General features: G+C 41.5%; 1 protein-coding gene and 1 pseudogene across 1 annotated transcript; both read left to right on the top strand.

The window, feature by feature from the left end:
• Positions 1-3,532: 3,532 nt before the first annotated feature.
• LOC120445656 lies at positions 3,533-4,684 on the top strand (annotated as a pseudogene).
• Positions 4,685-5,831: 1,147 nt separating this feature from the next.
• Positions 5,832-7,520, top strand: LOC120446828 (fibronectin-binding protein A). Its single transcript, XM_039628009.2, has one exon. The coding sequence runs from the start codon at positions 5,965-5,967 to the stop codon at positions 6,826-6,828; it is 864 nt and encodes a 287-aa protein (XP_039483943.1). The 5' UTR covers positions 5,832-5,964; the 3' UTR covers positions 6,829-7,520.
• Positions 7,521-17,816: the final 10,296 nt, after the last annotated feature.

The following is a 17,816-nucleotide window of genomic DNA, read 5'->3' as shown; positions in this document are numbered from 1 at the left end:
GCGTTAAAGATTTTCAAAAGATTTCCCGCACTTTATGGGGTTAAGCGGTGGCAATCGACATTCAACATTCCGCTTAAAGCATTTGGATATGTTTTTCAATAATTTACTATTACTATTAAAGGGAGATGTGGATTACTTTATATTTATTATTTGTGCTAGTCATAGAAGTCTTTGCAACTGCTTGGATTTAGCTAGTAGTGAAGCAAATTAACTGATTAGTACACTTTACCGATTACTTTTTTATTCAGCTCTCAAAAATGGTAACTATTACTTAATGAATTTATGATTTTCCTTTCTGCTGCAGTGTAAAACTGTTATTTCACCTAACGCATCCATGGCCATTCACCATTTATCAATCTTCTTAAACAATGCTTTTAAAACCAAGGGCCCGTAAAACAAAGCCCGTGTACACCCCATTTTATATTAAACTTTAAATAAATCCCCACCAAAATATGGCCCCCGAAAATGTACTCAGCCTGCAGGAGCACCATAACGCGGGTTAAGCAATTGCTATCGACATGGAGCGTCTGCAGTGGAGTTTCCGCGATTGCCCCCTTTTTCGGAAAGTCGTATCGCACATCGGGATCAGGGGCTGGGCAGCGGCGGCTTCGTGTTATTAAACGCGGATTAAGTGGCGGACCCGGGAGCAGGGAGTTGGGAGCAGGGAGCAGGGACCTGAACCGCACCGAAACCACAACCAGAAAACCGACCAGACGACCCCGGCCAGACTCCGTGGCTTGCATGTGCATAAATTATAATGCGACGCTTCCTGCCAAATACGCCCCTCTTTTCTGAATGGGACTGCGCACTCCATCTCCATTGCCATCGCCATTGGAATCGCCAACGCCATCGCCATCGCCATCGCGTCCTCCGTCTCCAACTCCATCCGCAGGCTCTGCTTACTTTTACATAGTCCAATTTATCGTTACTTTGTTTGGCACACAATTTTACGCTTAATATGTGTTGGCGGCACTCGCATATGGGGCTCTGCCCTGAAAAAAAATGACCTTTCCCCAAAATGAAGAATAAATTCAAAAGTAATCATTTTGAATCAGCTTCTTTAGCAACTACTGTTTTTGTTTAGAAGATGGAATAAAATATTTACGGACAAGGCTGGGCATTATGAATACACCTTCTACCTTTTTTTTCCCAGTGCATGGAGTCTACATCAAAGCTGCTGCCATGGCTCATTCCTGCTCCTCGCTCTGGTCACGGCTTCTCCTATCGAAGCACATGCAATATTTAAATTGCAGTCATGGCCGTAGCTACTCCATATCCATAACCGTATCTGGAGCTGGGTATCTGGTATCTGGTATCTGGAGTACGAGTATGCCACCCATCCGTACCAAACTCCTATCGCTCCCCGTCCGTTGACATGACCAACGGCCCTGGCATTGATCGGAACCCAGAAAAGGGCCCCGAACCATGCAAAGTCACAACTGCATAAATTTACCACCGACTTTGCATTTATCATAAGAAAAATGTGCAGGAAAACGTCATCTGCATGCCATTCTCACAAATAAGTAGTTTGCTGCTAGTGCAAAACTATACATACAGAAACTGTTTCTAAAAAATGTCTAAACCTTTTGGACTTCAAGTGGAGAAAAACTTTTAATATTTCCTATTTTATTCCGCATACTTATATTATTATTAAATTGGCCTAAATAAATGAATTGATTTTTGCAAGGCATTAGGCTAAGCCTAAACCATTTCAGTTTTTTCACTTTGAGCAATGGATTGTCTCCACATTAAATATAAACATTTGCTCAATGAGAATCGGCAAGTGGCAAAAACACTTTACTGCAACTTCTTCCGCCTGCATTTGAAAACTAATTTAACGTAATGAAAAGCCAATCGGATGATCAACAAGCAAATATAAATACGTTGCAGACTGGATGGTTTTCACTTTGCCGACTCAGTTTGCTTCGAAAACGGCACTTCAGCCGAAGGACGGATGACCAAGCTCTTCAGTGGTCGTCTAACAATGGATTCATGCTATTGAAGTTGCATAAATTTGGGACCGAAGCTTCGCTTCGCTTCCATTCGGTTCGATTCAATTTCCCCCTGGCAGTTGCATGTCACAAACGCTAAAACAACATGCACTTAAAAAAGCCAGGATATCTTCCTCAGCCCCCTCACAACCCCTTCTAATGGACGTCGGTCTGTGTGTGTTTGTTTTGTTGAGAAAATAAACAAAATGCTTGTTGTTGATATTTTGTGGCAGCCAATGAAGCAAAAAACTTTCTGTCCATCCGTTTGTCTTGTGTGTGTCCAAAGCATCCGTTGGCCTGCAGCGGAATCGGTAAAATCAACAAGACCCCGGATCCACAGCAAAATGGGATGGAGCATGTATAGGTCGCTCGCCCCGATCTAAAAGCTGCTTCCATCTGCCGCATAATTGCAAACAAAAACGGAAAATATGTGTGCCAATCGTTCCAGATCGACCTCGAGTTAACAGCTCAATATCAACTAGAACTCGAGCTGAGGAGCGATGTATCTAATTTCACTTGCTACCCATGCTATTGAAAAATGACAGGGTCTCAGGTGGCAATTCACTCAAAGGACACCACTGGAAGGATCGCCACTGCACAGCACAGAATAAGCAAATAATCTTTACTAAGCCTGGAATGTAGGATATTTTAAATGGGTTTATTTAGAGAAGAAACATTTATTAGTACTTGCATTCTATAAAATGTAATGGTAAATGTTAGAAATAGATAGTTCCAATGATATAGCAACCAAATTACTGAAGCATTGATAGGATCTCTAAGCCCTTAGAGATTCTGGACAACCCGAAAACCCGGATACATTGTACCCACATCAAAGATTTTGAGTCCCCGCCAGATTGAAGTCTTACCCCGTGTTCCACAACCAATTGCCACGATTGTTGGCGACAGATTTTAGCCGCTTGTTAGTGGCTAACAGTGCCGTTCGCAAATACACACACACCGAGAGCTGGGTTAGCATCGAATCCTTGTCACATGCTGGGCTACACCTTGAACCCAGAGCCCCGCGTGCGGTGGATATTTTTCTGCGGCATTTTCCGATTTTCCCGCTTTGCCAACAAAGCATCGTTTACGGGAGCAACCGCAGCTCCGGCACAAGGTAGCTTGCACACACAATCCCACACACACACAATCCGACCGTATAAACCATATAAATAAACAAAGCTCTGGCCGTCGTTCATCGTCCGGCGCCCCTACGCACTTTGTCGTGGAGCGAGAAACGAGAGGCAACTGTCGAAACTGTCAGGATGTCAAATAAGCGACAGTGGGTGGCAGACAGCAGGAAGTGCGGTGGCTCCGAGTCCAAACCCAACCCAGAGCAGAGCAGAGCAGAGCAGAGCAGAACAGGACCAGAACCAGAACCAGAGACGGTGTCAGGATCAACAGAAGGACCACGACCACCCTAGGCATATTTATTGGAAATCTGAAACAGGTCGGGTGTCGACACTGCGAAAAAAAGTTACTCTGCTTCTATATACTTCCCTATAAATTATGTTTTAACGCTTTGCCTATGTGTGCCTGCTCACACAGCATTGAGCTATTTATTAGTTACGATAATCAGTGTCTCACATTTTGTGCACATTTGTGTAACGATTAAAGTTTTTTTTACTACAATGGGATAGTACAATACGCTTAAATTACTTCTCCAAGTGCTCCTTTACACCCTTACACTCCCGTGGCGGGCACTCCTGACCATGTATCCATGTCCGGCATCAGGCGCAAAGAATTTGTTACATGAAATTGTTAACGGGCTGAAGCCGATGCCTCGACTCGACTCGACTCGACTGCGTTTGATGCCTTTTGCTGATATATGGCCAACCTTTGACATCCTTTAAACGAGCAACATGATGCTCTAGATTATGGCCAGGAGATTGGCTCGACTTTTCCCCGTTGGCTTCTCCGTTTGCCCGGATTGTCTCACTTGGGCGATACGTCAATGTGACAGTTTGATAATTTATTTTGTTCAAATTTTGTTTTTCCTTCGCTGGGAGAGAAGCGCTTAAATAAGTTATCAACGTGGACCAACGGCCATGTAAATGGCAGCACGTAAATGAATGAAATTATTTCGCAACAAATTAAGGCAAATTTATGCGTCAAGGCGACAGGACAGGGGATTCGAGATGGGTTCGGAGATGGGATCGGAGATGGGATCCTGGAAACCTTGTAACAGGAAACACAATCCACAGGCGAACAAACAAAAGCGAGAACGGAACAGCACGAAGCGAAATAAACAATGAAACGAAAAACGACAGCCTCGAAGAGTGAAAAGCGACGAGTTTTCCTTCTTCGAAATCTGAGCAAGGGTTTGTGCAACAAAGTGAAGAGCACGGCTGCCCCCTTTTCCGCACTTACCCCCCGAAAACGGGGATAACTGCGTCCGCTCTGCACTTGTACACATCCTGACATCCACATCTATATTTTTTATTTCCCAGCCAAGTGAGGCTGGAATCAAATGTCAATAGAGAGTACATTTCATTCGGTCGGGTAATGCTTTTCTGCCCAGCAACTCCCACTCTTCAGTTGCCGCATTGTAGCTGTCACAGTGTTTGTTTGCGGATTTGAAGCTTTTCCTCTTTGCAACGCGCTTTTTGCCACGCCTGTCGTTGTCCTTTTCGAGGGAGTTGCTAGGGCTTTACGAACTGGATGCAGTAGTACCTCGTTGTCCGCAAATAATAAAATCTCACCCACATTACCAACATGAGTTTCTTATTTTATTATTATTATTATCTTCGCACTTTTTAGATTACTCATATAGTTGGTTTCTTTCAAGAAACCCCTATTTGAAAATTAACCATTTCTACAGTTTTTCAATTTAATTTCTTCGTATTTTTCATTTGAAAATTGTCACCAAGAGCATTTCGAGTTCGTGCGGCCTTGCTCAAGGATCTTTAATCTCCTTTCTGGTTTGGATTCTGGTTTTATTTTCGGGCATCCCTCCGATGCTGTCCGCCCCTTTGCCCGCCCACCGACTAGATGCTTTGGATTTGCTTTTTATTTGCACGGAAATGTATAATTTTTCCGAGTCAAATGTAAATACTTTTAGCGTATTTTTGTGAGCTTCATTTGGTGGTTTGCTGGGGGCTGGGAGCTGGGGGCTGGGGGCGTGGCACATGCAAATGACACGCCTGATGCTGCGTAAATAATTTTAGCGCTCTCTCTCTTTTGGCATAAAATGCTAAATAAACATTTTATTCTTGGCAGAATTCCTTCTTCGAATGTGGGTCAAATGGTGTGTCCATAAAAGGCGCTTTTATCCCAAAACCAGATGCCGAAAATACAGTTTAATTGTATGCATATTGGCTGCGGTTCCGATTGAGTTGGTGGAAACGTCACGTTTCAACAGCTCAATTTTCGGTTTTGCGATACGCGAAGAAAACTTTTGCAATCCAATTAAATTCATCGCAAGTCGAAATCTCGTTTTGACAATTTATGCATCCTTGTGAGACGCCACTGGCATATTTATTCCCATCGATGGCTAGACAATGACGCCTGCGGTCCCATAAATAACCTTCCTTTTGACACAATCGAAATTGGCTCGCAAACAAATTTTTTTGCCCAGATATCGCCCCTTTTGTGCCCACTCTTACTAGGGGTTAAACACTTAACCCGCGTTGTGGCAAAAAATGTGACATCAAATTATGTTACGTAGGCGAGTCTCCGCCTATATCAAAAAACAGATCTAGTAGCCGTGAACCCAGACAAAAGTCCATACTATGCTTGGATGGTCGAAATAATAAAGAAATAAAAAAAAAATTTTAAAAAAAATAAATAACTAATTTAGTAAACATAATCTAGTTAGCATAGACATAAAACATCAAAGCAACAAAATCAAGTTAAGTCCAGGCAGAAATACAAGTCTTATTCCATAACCAGACTTGAACCGACAAACTTTTTATATATCCCAAAAATACCAATAGGAAGTTAAAAAAAAAAAACAAATACTTTTCGCCTTAGTAAGATGACGGCCAAAAGAACAACGTTCGACAAGATGAACCTGGGGCTGCCCGTTCACTCGGATCCCTATGAAGGAGAAACTGACTCGGGCTCTTCGTTCGAGAAGGAAAAGAGCGAGAAAGTTATGTCGCATAGGGAACTGAGAGAAAAACTATATAAGGAGGTAAAGCTCACAATGCCAGACTTTTTCGCACGCAATCCCTCCTGCAGCTCGGACGAATCTGAAGACTTCGAATTCCCGGAGACTATAGGAGAACGGGCCAGGCGCATATCCTTCGTCCGACGCCGAAAACTGCACTACAATGAGTTCTCAACGGTGGAGCTGGCCAGGCGTCTGATCCGCGAGGAGTTCATCCAGTCATCGGACAGTCTACCCAGCGTGGATAACGACTATATCTCCGAAATCGCCGAAGAGGAGTGTGCTCCCTGCGACGACGACTCCGATGACTTGATTCCGTACCTCCAATACGATCGACCTACAGACCAATCGATGTTTTCCGACGATAGTCTGCCAAAGGAAGATCCCGAACCAGGATTCCATCCCACCCATCATTGCTTTCATAAGCTAATGAGCCAGACCCCTGATCCGCCAATAGTGTACGTTCCCGTGGAACCAGAAACGCGACAGGATCCCCAACCAGAACCCCAACCGGAACCACGACTGGAACCAGTACCGGAAGTGGAAGCAGTACCACCACCTCCACCACCTGCTCCGGAAGTCACTGAAGGAACAGCTCTGGAAGAAGAAAAACACACTCGGGTCATCGATCGAGGCGAAAATATTGATCTCAGGATTGTTAATGCCGTACCGAAACACATTAGTTCGGGTGTGAAGAAACCAAGTGGTCCAAAAACACGGAATTTATAAACTAGTACTGGTTGCGCAATAGGTTATGGGATCCGGCTTAAATGTATTTCTATTTAACTGCAAATACCAACCTCATTGTGTGTTGCGTCGATTAGTGTTGCCTAAAATGTAGAACAATGTTTTCAAATGTTTCGTTAGCTGGAAATAACAATCCAAACGTATAGCCAGAAGGTGCCTTCTTAGTCGAAAGGCCGAAAGTGTTTTCACTCAATATTCCTCAAGTGATAAGAAGGCTTTCTTTTAATCGACCAGTCGAGGAACCCAAGTTTATTTAGACGGCAAATAACCGTAATCGCCTCTGATCTCAAATGACTCCATCAACGCCTTCTTTGCGCCGCACAGCTTTAAAAATATAGTTTTCTCGACCCGGAGACCGCACAATTATTTGGGCCATAAAGGACCACAACCCACACTAACGCACACATGAAGGGACCGAGGACATTCAAAGGGATAACTAAGGGTGCACGATAATGACGCCTAACGGGTTCCACTCCTTTTCTTGCTTTAGTTTGCGTGGGTGGATAGTGGGAGGATGAGACTAAGAGGCAGTAGAAGGAAAATGTGCTGAAATTATTTTAACAAACTATTCCCTATCGTTATCACTCTGTGTGGTAGATAATATTCAGTATTTGTGAAGCCATTCGGTATAAGATAAAATTTTAAAAGATTATATTTAAGCGCACTTTTCATAATATTTAGTTTGTTCTCTTCGTAAACAAGAATCCTGTTATTTTCGTTCATCAAAATAACTGTCCAGCAAGTGCCGATGTCAATTATTTTGTTGGATTTCGGATCTGTATAACACAAATTCCCTTTACAATATTTCATTTATTTTCCAATCCCATTTTTTTCAGTTTTATTGATGAATTTATGTGCAAGCCGAAATGGTTTGCGGTTTCTGCATGTAAATATTTTTGCTTTTTTTTTATTATTTTGATTACAAATGCCATGTTTTGTTCCATATTCTTATTCACGTTATACATACATAGAGGTAAAGGTTTTTTAAAAATCTATGTATCACCAGGCAGAAGGTATGATTAGGATTAAGTGATGAGTCGATCGAGGAACCTCATTTTAGCATTCTCTATTGCTTTATAAGTGAGAAGTAGACATTCCTTGACTGAAAATTGTATACCAAAATTTATTTTATATTAAGAGAAGCAATGTAGACATAAGCTGAACAACAAAGTTACGATTAATAAATAAGACTTGAAATCTACAAATATATTTTGACCGCAAAAATAACTTGTAGCATAGCACATTGATGGCGGAGAGATTAAATTCCTTTGATTTAATAGCGTATTCATTTGAGTAATCTTCATCAATTTTAGCAAAGACCTACTCGATTTTTTGTCAACTTGGCGTTCCTTTCGGCCATGAAATGGAAATAAATATCACGTCATACGATCTGCGGCGAAATGGTCGTTCGGCTAATGAATACTTTGTTGTCTATGAATGCTAAGGCTGGAAAAGTCTAGACATTCTCAGTTGTTTGAACCCCTCGGCGGTGGATGCAGTCCCAGCTGCTGCCCGACACAAGCTGAAAAACAAGTCGACGAGATTGTAATCCCTACTTTAGTGTACTACAGCGCTTTTATGACATTTAATTGCCGATTCCTTTTAGTCCACACACACGCCTCTCGTCTTGCAAGTTTGTTTTCAAAGGGGATACCAGGGTGAATTGGTATTTAGATGCCAGTTGCAAGTGCTGCTGACCTTACCTTATTTTCTTGTTTCAGTGAAATAAAGTTTTATGATATAGAATAAGGCCCGTATCTTTCTCTGGTCTACCTTTAGCATTATCATATTTAACACAGAATTTTCAATTTAAATTAGCTAAACTCTTACACATAAATTAGGTACAAATTAACCTAGTTTAAATTGAATGTGTTTTATGGGCCTCACATAGTGCTGAAGTTAATCTCTTGCATGGCAATTGGGTTAATTTTTTATAAGGGCCCACAAAGTGACACGTCATGCCGGCAAATCAAGCGGAGTGGTCTACAAGTGCCTGGTCCTAATCATCGGTCAAACATTGTGGCCAGTCATCGTGACTTATGTCAACCCGATCAATTGTGTCCTTGCTCGAGTGCTTGTATGTACATGCCACGTGTAGCAAGGACACAAAGCAATTGTTCACCGCAATCGGCGGCATTCGGAGAGCATTAGACTTAATGTCCGTCGAGAGGAGCGAACTGCATTCGGCATTCGTCGATGGCAATCGAAGTTTCTAGCGATAGGTGATCGGTAATCAAGCGTGAAATGAGTTCTCGTAACTGTTTTGCATTTGAAGTGGCTGCTCTAGAGTAAACTGCTTAGTAATTCCATGTAATGTCTTAGCAATAATAAGTATTTCTGTGGCCTTAGTAAACTCTCATTTGAGCTTCAATTTATATCAGTTTTAAAATAAGTAATAAAATCCTAAGCAGTAGACCGGATTACCCCTAATGCCACCTTGAATGATTGAGTGATTGATTGACCTTATTTGTAAGCACTCATGGGACAGTTTACCCCTTTGACCAACTGCCATCGAGCGTGAAGCTGTCAAAACGTGGCTATCGGCGGGGATTGGTGGGAACGGTACGATACGAACGGTATCCATAAAATATGGCTTAAAGCCGGGCATCACGTGCCATAAGTGTTGACCCCAAAAGAAACCCGAAAATCATAACTCAATGTCGGGCTAACCAAGTGCAAAGCGCGAAATTAGTTTACACTTGAACTCGTGCAGTCCGCCCACCTGGTTTTCCTTCTGCACTTTTCCGACTCCACACCCACGGCTTTCCACCCGCTCTGTTCGGCCTTTTTTTTGCTGCAGTGGCAGTTGCATTCGCAGTCGCAGTCGCAGTCGCATTCGTGTTCATGCATAAACAAAATGGCTGCTGCAACAACCGGAAACTGACAGCAAACGACATTTGCGATATGCATCATATGTCTCCCAGCTTTTCCGCCCGCCCCGCCCCCTGTTTTTCCACTGTCATTTTCGGTGATGCGGGGGCTGGGGGCTCGGCTACTTGGCATATTTCTGTCGTGTCATTGTTCCTTGTGCGTCTTTTTGTGTGCATCTGCTCCGGCTCATGCCCCTCGCTTTTCCCATGAACACCTCCATTTTCCCCGCCCAACTCCTCGCCGTCTGCGACTGTCTGTTAGCCTTGCAGGTGCAATTATGACGGCGGGCATCGCATCGGTGTCTCTGCCTTTCGTGGAAAGCAGCTAGTGGGCGATGGGGCGGAAAAACGGGGGCTGTGTTGCAGGCGAGTGGTTGTGTGTGGCAGTGTCAGCGACACATAAACATTATATCATCAGGCAACTTTTTGTAACTGTCATAGAACGCCAGCAACAGCAAACAGGGATGGCCTCTCACAGCTCATCAGTCAACTGCTTGAATACCCTTACCTCTACAGCTTTAGTGCAATTCGGCTGAGTATTAAATCGTTGATGCAATAATAGAAATTTACGTTCATTGAAATTAAAACGGAAGGCACCAACTAAATTTAAATGCCTTTTGTATAATGATAAGCCTTATAAGCTTTTTACCATTATGGTTTAATGAGTAATTTAAATACTATTTTATTTTGAGCCCGTACTTGCTCATATTCCATTTTCAAAAGTTTTCCATGAAACATAAGTGCTATTACTAAATAGTGTGTGATTTTCCAAATTATTCACATGCTCAGTATATCCGAAAGGGAAGAGAGATTTGAACAAGTTTGAAACAAATGAATGTTGAGTGAAACAGGAACACCGGCGAGAAAGGCTGAGCAGATATCCTGATTCAGCTAAGGATACAGGGATTTCTTTCTTTGACTCTAAGGGCCAGAAGCTTAAAAAGATTGATTGTACAAAAATATGCTGTACGAAATGTATAGACAATGAAAGCTTAACTTAACGCAAGAACTTAACTTAGATCTAAATTACGTTTCATTTTTAAAAGTCGGAGTGCTCAATATCACTTTAGCGAGCTGCTACTGTACTGTGGAAACTTGTGCCACTGTTGTTTCAATTTCTGAAGTTTCTTCTGACGTTCCAATGCCTCTGTTTCTGCATTTCCGGCTGCTGTAGCTGCTGTAGCTGCTGCTCCTGCTAAGCCGGCGTAGTAAATCCTCAAACACCCTACCGCCCACCACGCCCTCCGCCGCCCACATGTCATGGCTCTAATGAGCTGTATGTGTGGAAGTGTGTGCGAGAATGTTGCATTGTTGTTGACGTTTCAGCTGGCATATGATGCTTGTTAGTGAGTTTTTCTCATCGCTGTTGTGCTCCTTTCGCTGGTTGCCCCTTTCCGTCGGCCAGTGTGTGATGCTCCGGTCTGGGTTGAAATATTTTCATGAGTTTTGACAGTAATGTGTCGCAATGGCTGTCGCACTGTCTTTTTGCAGCGCCATCTAGCGACGGAATGTCCGGAAAGAGTATGCAACAAAAAAGCCACAACGGGGATGTTTCCATTTTCATCTTTTTTGCTCAATTACAAATAAAGTATTGAATTATATGAACGCAAATGCAGTGATTATTGCGTTAAGAATTTCACACATTTTTAAGTTTGCAGAAATATTTTCAAATTTCCCATACCAGCTATTTGGAAAAAGGGGAATCTGGAACACCATTAAAGGGGCTACCAAACCTTTGCAAAGGCAGAGCAAAATGGAGGTGATTGGGACATTGGAGGGGGCAAAAGGACTGGGGCATGTTGGAATACCGCTGCCGTCGCGAGTGTTTAAGCGTTGATTACACTTTCGTGTTTGGGCGTTGCTTGTCACTTGTCTCTTGCTCCTGTACAAGTTACTCGGCTCCATTGTTTTTCCGGCTGTTGTTGCTCTAGTTGGTAGTTGTTCATTTGCCACATCTGTCTGCATTTGCATGTTGCTTGTGCTCAACGAGATTGTTGACTCCTTCGTCCTCCAACTGCCTGTAGTCTCCATATGCGACGGAAGTGTATACATGTGTACGACTGCATATTTTATTACTTTTATGTTAAATAAAGCATAAGTGCACGTATTGATCTTATATGAATATACTTGTATGTACTTGAATACATATGATCAGTCCCTTTGTACCGAACTTATAGTAATTATTTGTACATCCTATTATTGAAACCCCCAATAAATTCAAAGATTTGCAATGAAAAGGTATGCTGTATTTTTGATATGTAAATAAAAATTAACAACTTAACTACATAGTTATAGTTTTTGCTAACAAATTGATTCTATTTAATTCGTCGAATAACGTCAATAGCAAACGCACAAAGACCAATCAAAGTCTAAGAGAATTAAATGGTTACAGTTTAATTAATAGTCTGAAACTAACATAGGTCGAATTGAAATTTAGTTTGATTAGTAAGAATGTTTATAACATGATTGAAAAAATATTTAATTATCTCCATGAATGCTCGGCTTTTGTAATGTAATACTTAAGTTTTTTTTTAATTCCCAGAAGGCAGAATAACATAATTAAATCATGTATGCTTAAAGGGATGCAATAAGTACATCAACGATTCATGAATATTTGATATAAATAATTGCATTTTGTTATGTGCCAAATTAAAATGAAATGCCATCATCATTTTTGATGGCATGTCAAATGTTGGGCATTAAGTTTTCAACCGAACCGAACTCCCTCGACGAGGACGACTGGCTGACTGACTGGTGGGCCACAAATCTTGCGTCGGCGTCTGGTGTTGATTGCCACAATGGGTATTCTGCAGCCTAGGACTCGGACTCGAACTCGGATTGGCATTCACATTCGGGTCCACACCCACCACATGCCCACTGTGCAGAAGAGAGAAACAGTCGGAACAGGCGATATTTCATGTACATGCCATATATCAATGTCACTTTACTTTGGCAAACAGTTTCAGTTAATACACAATCAATGTACCAATGTGTTATCAATAATAAATTGCTTGCGATTTATCAGTCAATGCAGCAACGAAAACAACCACATCAGGCAGAAGTTACTCTACCAAAAAGCGAATAGTTCAATTCTAGCCAAAGTCTCAACAGGCAGTCTTAACAGGGAAAATAAGGGCCGACGTCATACGGCTGGCAACGCAATCGAACGATCGATACCCTTGTATTTGGGTCAGAACTGTAAGTAAACAATTATAGTACTTTATTCCATCAACCTTGTATAATGTCCTTACCTAGAATTTTGCTTATTAACCTTTAGGTTGTATAAATATTCAGTGGGTAGAATTAATATATTCATGTATTTATTTCCTACGATTTTTGCTCTGGTTGGCGTATCAAGCGATTCAGCTGAGATATACGATATTCCTCCGGGAACGTGGGGAAAATATGGTGAGTCCAAGGGGAACTTTGCGATCCCATCCCATTCTCCCATCCTCGTCTCTCAACCGCTGGCCACACACGAAAGTCAAACATAAATCGCTCCACCATTCCCAATCCTTCGCTTACTCCATCTCAACTCCGCCTGATCTCCTTTACTCCTTGTAAAAATTATGGCCTTGCGTGTGTGTGCAGAGAAAAACATAAAAGTTTAAAAGATATGGTTTCTTCATATTGCTATAAATGTATAATTAAAATATTCACAATTAATTATACAATATTGCACCAATTTGATTATTGTTTAATATATAAATAAAATATTTAGTCATTGACAAATATCCGTTTGGAACTCAAACCAATTATGGTCATACGATATCAAGAGGGTCTACGTTTTCAAGTGTGCAAATCTTTAGTTCTAATCACTTTTTTCCCCAGTGTTTTTGTGTGTGCAAGTTATGCGCAGCATGCAAAACTGTGCACGTGCTCGGATGAAGTGTATAAATGTGCTGGTGGCGAATGGTCCCTTGCCAGCCGGTGGAAAATGCTCCCAGCCACGCCCCTCTTTTCCACACCGCCATCGTCCTTTTCCGCCTCCGTTGACTGCTTCACCATTCCTTCGACAATGCGAGTCATGCGGTGGACTCATATCGGATGACAATTAGGCCCTGGTCATCAATTCCAAGTGCACAAGCGATAAATCTTTGGTAATTTGTATCTGTGTGTGTGGCTCTCCATCTCCCTGTCTCCCTCTGGAGGGAAAGGGACGTGTGTGTGTGTGTGAGTGTGAGTGTGGGTGTGGGCCATGGCAGGTTATGTGCCGGCAACTATGACTAAATGTGGTTTACCAAAAATGGAAATATTCGTTCTTGTTGGCGGTCTAATTGAAATTTTTTTCCATTTATGGTTTTTATAAATTTTGTGCTGGGATCAACTTGCTTGCTGACTCGAAAAATGAAAGTGGTAATTTTCATAGCTATTTGGTGGCATTTTAGAAAGCAGCAGATTGTCTTATTTCCCAGAAATTTGTTCCATTATTTTAAACAAAAGTGTATGTACTCAACACATTTGTCTCTTGAGCTCGAAAAGGGTGTAAATAGTGTTGAAAGTCGTTAAAACACATAAAGTGCAGCAGAGATTGACAGCCCACAGAGCTAAGAATTAAAAAATTAAGATTATGTTGCTTTTATTGTCAACTGAGAATTCCACTCGAGAATTGACGACAATCTAATTTGGTGCCATTGCAAAATTTGGCATTGTGTGAATATTTTATCTGTCTCTTTACAGACGGCCAGCCACAAGGCTTTAATTTAAATAATTAATAAATTATAATGCTGGTCCGGCTGAGTGACTGCTCCCTGTTGGGAGCGGAAGCTGGCTAAAAGTTTCTCATTAAACAAATATTTTCACAGCAGTTAAAATTTATGTTGCCAGCTAGACGCAAACACTGGGTAAATATATGTGCAAAATTTATGCGACGTTCGCCTGGCCAAACTGCAGCGGGTGCAGTGCAGTGTAAACAGGGGCGCTGTGGAGACGGGAAGGGGCTTAGGACAAGGACATGCCAAAGGACGCACATACACATACACATACACATGCTCATAATGCAAACATGTGACTTCCGCATGCGGTGCAAACACTTACGCACACTCCACCCCCGGTGCATTCATAAAGTTGCTCCCATAGTTGTTAACAACTCGAGCCAGTCTGTGGATGTCCTTGTGTCCTTTCCAACCGCTTGTAGCTGGGCTTGTATGGCCAGGACCCCTGGAAGCCCCTGGAAACGCTATCAGCCCACACCCCTTGGCCAACGGATGAGTTTGGGGTTAAAGCAGCATAATGTGAAATAACTTATTGCCCTTAAAATGTCATTTATGTCAACGGTAAGATAAGTTACCCATACGCACTGTAGGCCCGCACACCCCAGACACACACACACACACTTCCGTTTTGTCTGTTTTGTGTTATTCTCTCCGCCTGGCGGGCTTCTGACAACAATTAAAGTCAACAGGAAATGTGACACATTTACTTTTGGTAATATAATATTTTCAATTATTTAGCATAAGTGAGTTGCACATCATACACCCTTCACACAATGTCTGCGCTTTTGGTACCCTTTAACGAAGTTTATTAGGCTGTGTGGGAAGTTGGTAGCACTTAATCAACAACAAAATCTTTAGCCGACTTACTGGGTTAAGTTCTAAAAATACTATTTTGATAATTATATAAAATCTAGTAAAAGTTAAAGTAAATATATACATTAAATGCCAGGGCATTAAAATTAAATTTTTTATTTTATTATCCGAAATTGAATTAAACATTAATAATCTTTTTTTGTCATGTATAAAAAAAGTTAGCCCAAATTGTATATATATATATATAAACATATATTCCCTTTTTAAGAGCATTTTAGTGTCCGGTATTCGGTGAACAACTTTTCCCCTTTGTTGCTTGAAATTTAACACATGTTTTGTGTTCTACCATTCGAAATATCCTGCGGCATTTTCCAAAAACTAATTAGCTGCCTTGTTACAGCTCCACTCACAAACACATTCGAACAATAACAAGATTTTCCGTTCTCCTCAACGTTGACATACTGCATTCTGTGCTGAGTGCGGTTTCCATTTTCATTGCATTACACAATTTGCAGTTCGTGTCTGCGTATGTGTTAGTGTGTAAGTGCCGGTTACGCTTTCATGGGCACAACGAAGCATTTTATTCAAGTGTAAATTTTCAACTGTTATTAAATAATATGCACTTCACTTCAATTTGCTCATTTATTTATTCATTAACTGGCTTTGTGATTTTTCTAGTCCAATCGAAGTTCTTGTCTATATTTGTAAATGTTATTAGGATCGTATGGAGAAATTTGGATTGCTTGTACTCATTTCCATGGCTCTATAATTCACAGCAATTTGATAATCAATTAATATGAACACACTAAACTACCAATATATGTAGGTGCTTATCAGCCATTTAACCCAATAGAATTCTGAGCACGCAAATCCCACACACTCATTTAAATATCCAAAAAGTATAACAAATATAACGAAAACCAACAAAACCATTCGCCCACTATTTGCCACGCATTTCGCCAAACCAGAAAATCGACCAAAAAAAGAAAAAATTAAACGCAAACACATTACCCACAATTAGGTGGGATAGAAAGCGATGGTTTTTGGTCTCTAGGTATACGGTGTCTAAACACATGTAAAATGGGCCCAGGAAGCGACATTGATAGAGGCAATTAACAGCTCGACACGCCATATTTCCTATATGAATTCGAATATTCATTCCAGCCACGAATGAGAGGGGTACTGTTAAAAATTAGATTGTTACTTGATAACACACCAGACTGTGATTTTATTTAGGAATAAATAAGCAATAATGTATGTGTTTGTTTTCCTTAACGGTTAAATATATAGTTAAACACATTTGTTTGTTACATCTAAATACTTTAGCAATCTGTCAATATGGCTCAGCAATTGTTTCCAGTGCAGGAAGGTGAACTTCGACATAACAAATACCAAAAATTTGGACACATACGAGGGTCGTTTGATAAGTCCGTGACTTTTTGTATTTGCCGCGCACCTGCTCTAAATACAACACTGCTCCTGTCAGCAGTTATCGATTAACAGCTGACTGTAAAATTTTGAGAAAGCTGCGTTTTTTGGTTTGAGTTTTATAGGCATTGAAAGCAGACGATCTCGTGAATTTTAACGAAAATGGAAAAAAGTGAATTTCGTGTGCTAATTAAGCATTATTTTTTGCGTAAAAAATCCATCACCGAAACCAAGGAAAGACTTGATAAATATTATGGGGACTCTGCACCATCAATTTCAATGGTTAAGAAATGGTTTACTGAGTTCCGTTGTGGTCGTACCAGTACAAGTGATGCCGAACGTTCAGGTCGCCCAAAAGAGGTCGTCATGCCAGAAATCGTCGACAAAATCCATGGAATGATATTGGATGATCGGAGAATGAAAGTGCGTGAGGTAGCTGAGGCTGTAGGCATCTCAACTGAACGGGTACATCACATTTTACATGAATATTTGGACATGAAAAAGCTTTCCGCGCGATGGGTGCCGCGATTGCTCACACACGACCATAAGCGCAACCGTGTGACCATTTCAAAGGAGTGTTTGGCGATGTTCAACCGCAATCCAAACGAATTTTTGCGCCGTTTCGTTACCGTAGACGAAACATGGATCCACCACACCACACCAGAGACCAAAGAACAATCAAGACAGTGGGTTTCTCCGGGTGAACGTGCACCAAAGAAGGCCAAGGTGGGTCTGTCGGCCAACAAGGTCATGGCCACAGTTTTTTGGGATGCACAAGGTATCATTCACATCGATTACCTTGAAAAGGGTAAAACGATCACCGGCGAATATTATTCAGAGCTTTTGGACAGATTCGATATTGATTTGAAGCAGAAACGACCGCATTTGGCGAAAAAAAAAGTGCTGTTCCATCAGGACAATGCACGGGTGCACACGTGTGTAGTCAGCATGGCAAAATTTCATAAATTGGGCTACGAACTGCTACCCCATCCAGCATATTCTCCAGATTTAGCCCCCTGTGACTATTTTTTGTTTCCAAACATGAAGAAATGGCTCGGCGGTAAGAGATTCGGGTCAAATGAAGAGGTCATCACAGAAACAAACGACTATTTTGAGGGCCTTGAGAAAACCTATTATTTGGAAG

This window comes from Drosophila santomea, chromosome 2R, assembly GCF_016746245.2.
Source record: "Drosophila santomea strain STO CAGO 1482 chromosome 2R, Prin_Dsan_1.1, whole genome shotgun sequence".
NCBI lineage: Eukaryota > Metazoa > Arthropoda > Insecta > Diptera > Drosophilidae > Drosophila > Drosophila santomea.
The sequence above is the reverse complement of the archived record's forward strand: the minus strand, read 5'-3'. Positions and strand labels throughout refer to the sequence as shown.

Excerpts from the sequence above, each read along its gene's own strand:
- LOC120446828 (XM_039628009.2), top strand. The coding sequence starts at position 5,965 with ATGACGGCCAAAAGAACAACGTTCGACAAGATGAACCTGGGGCTGCCC.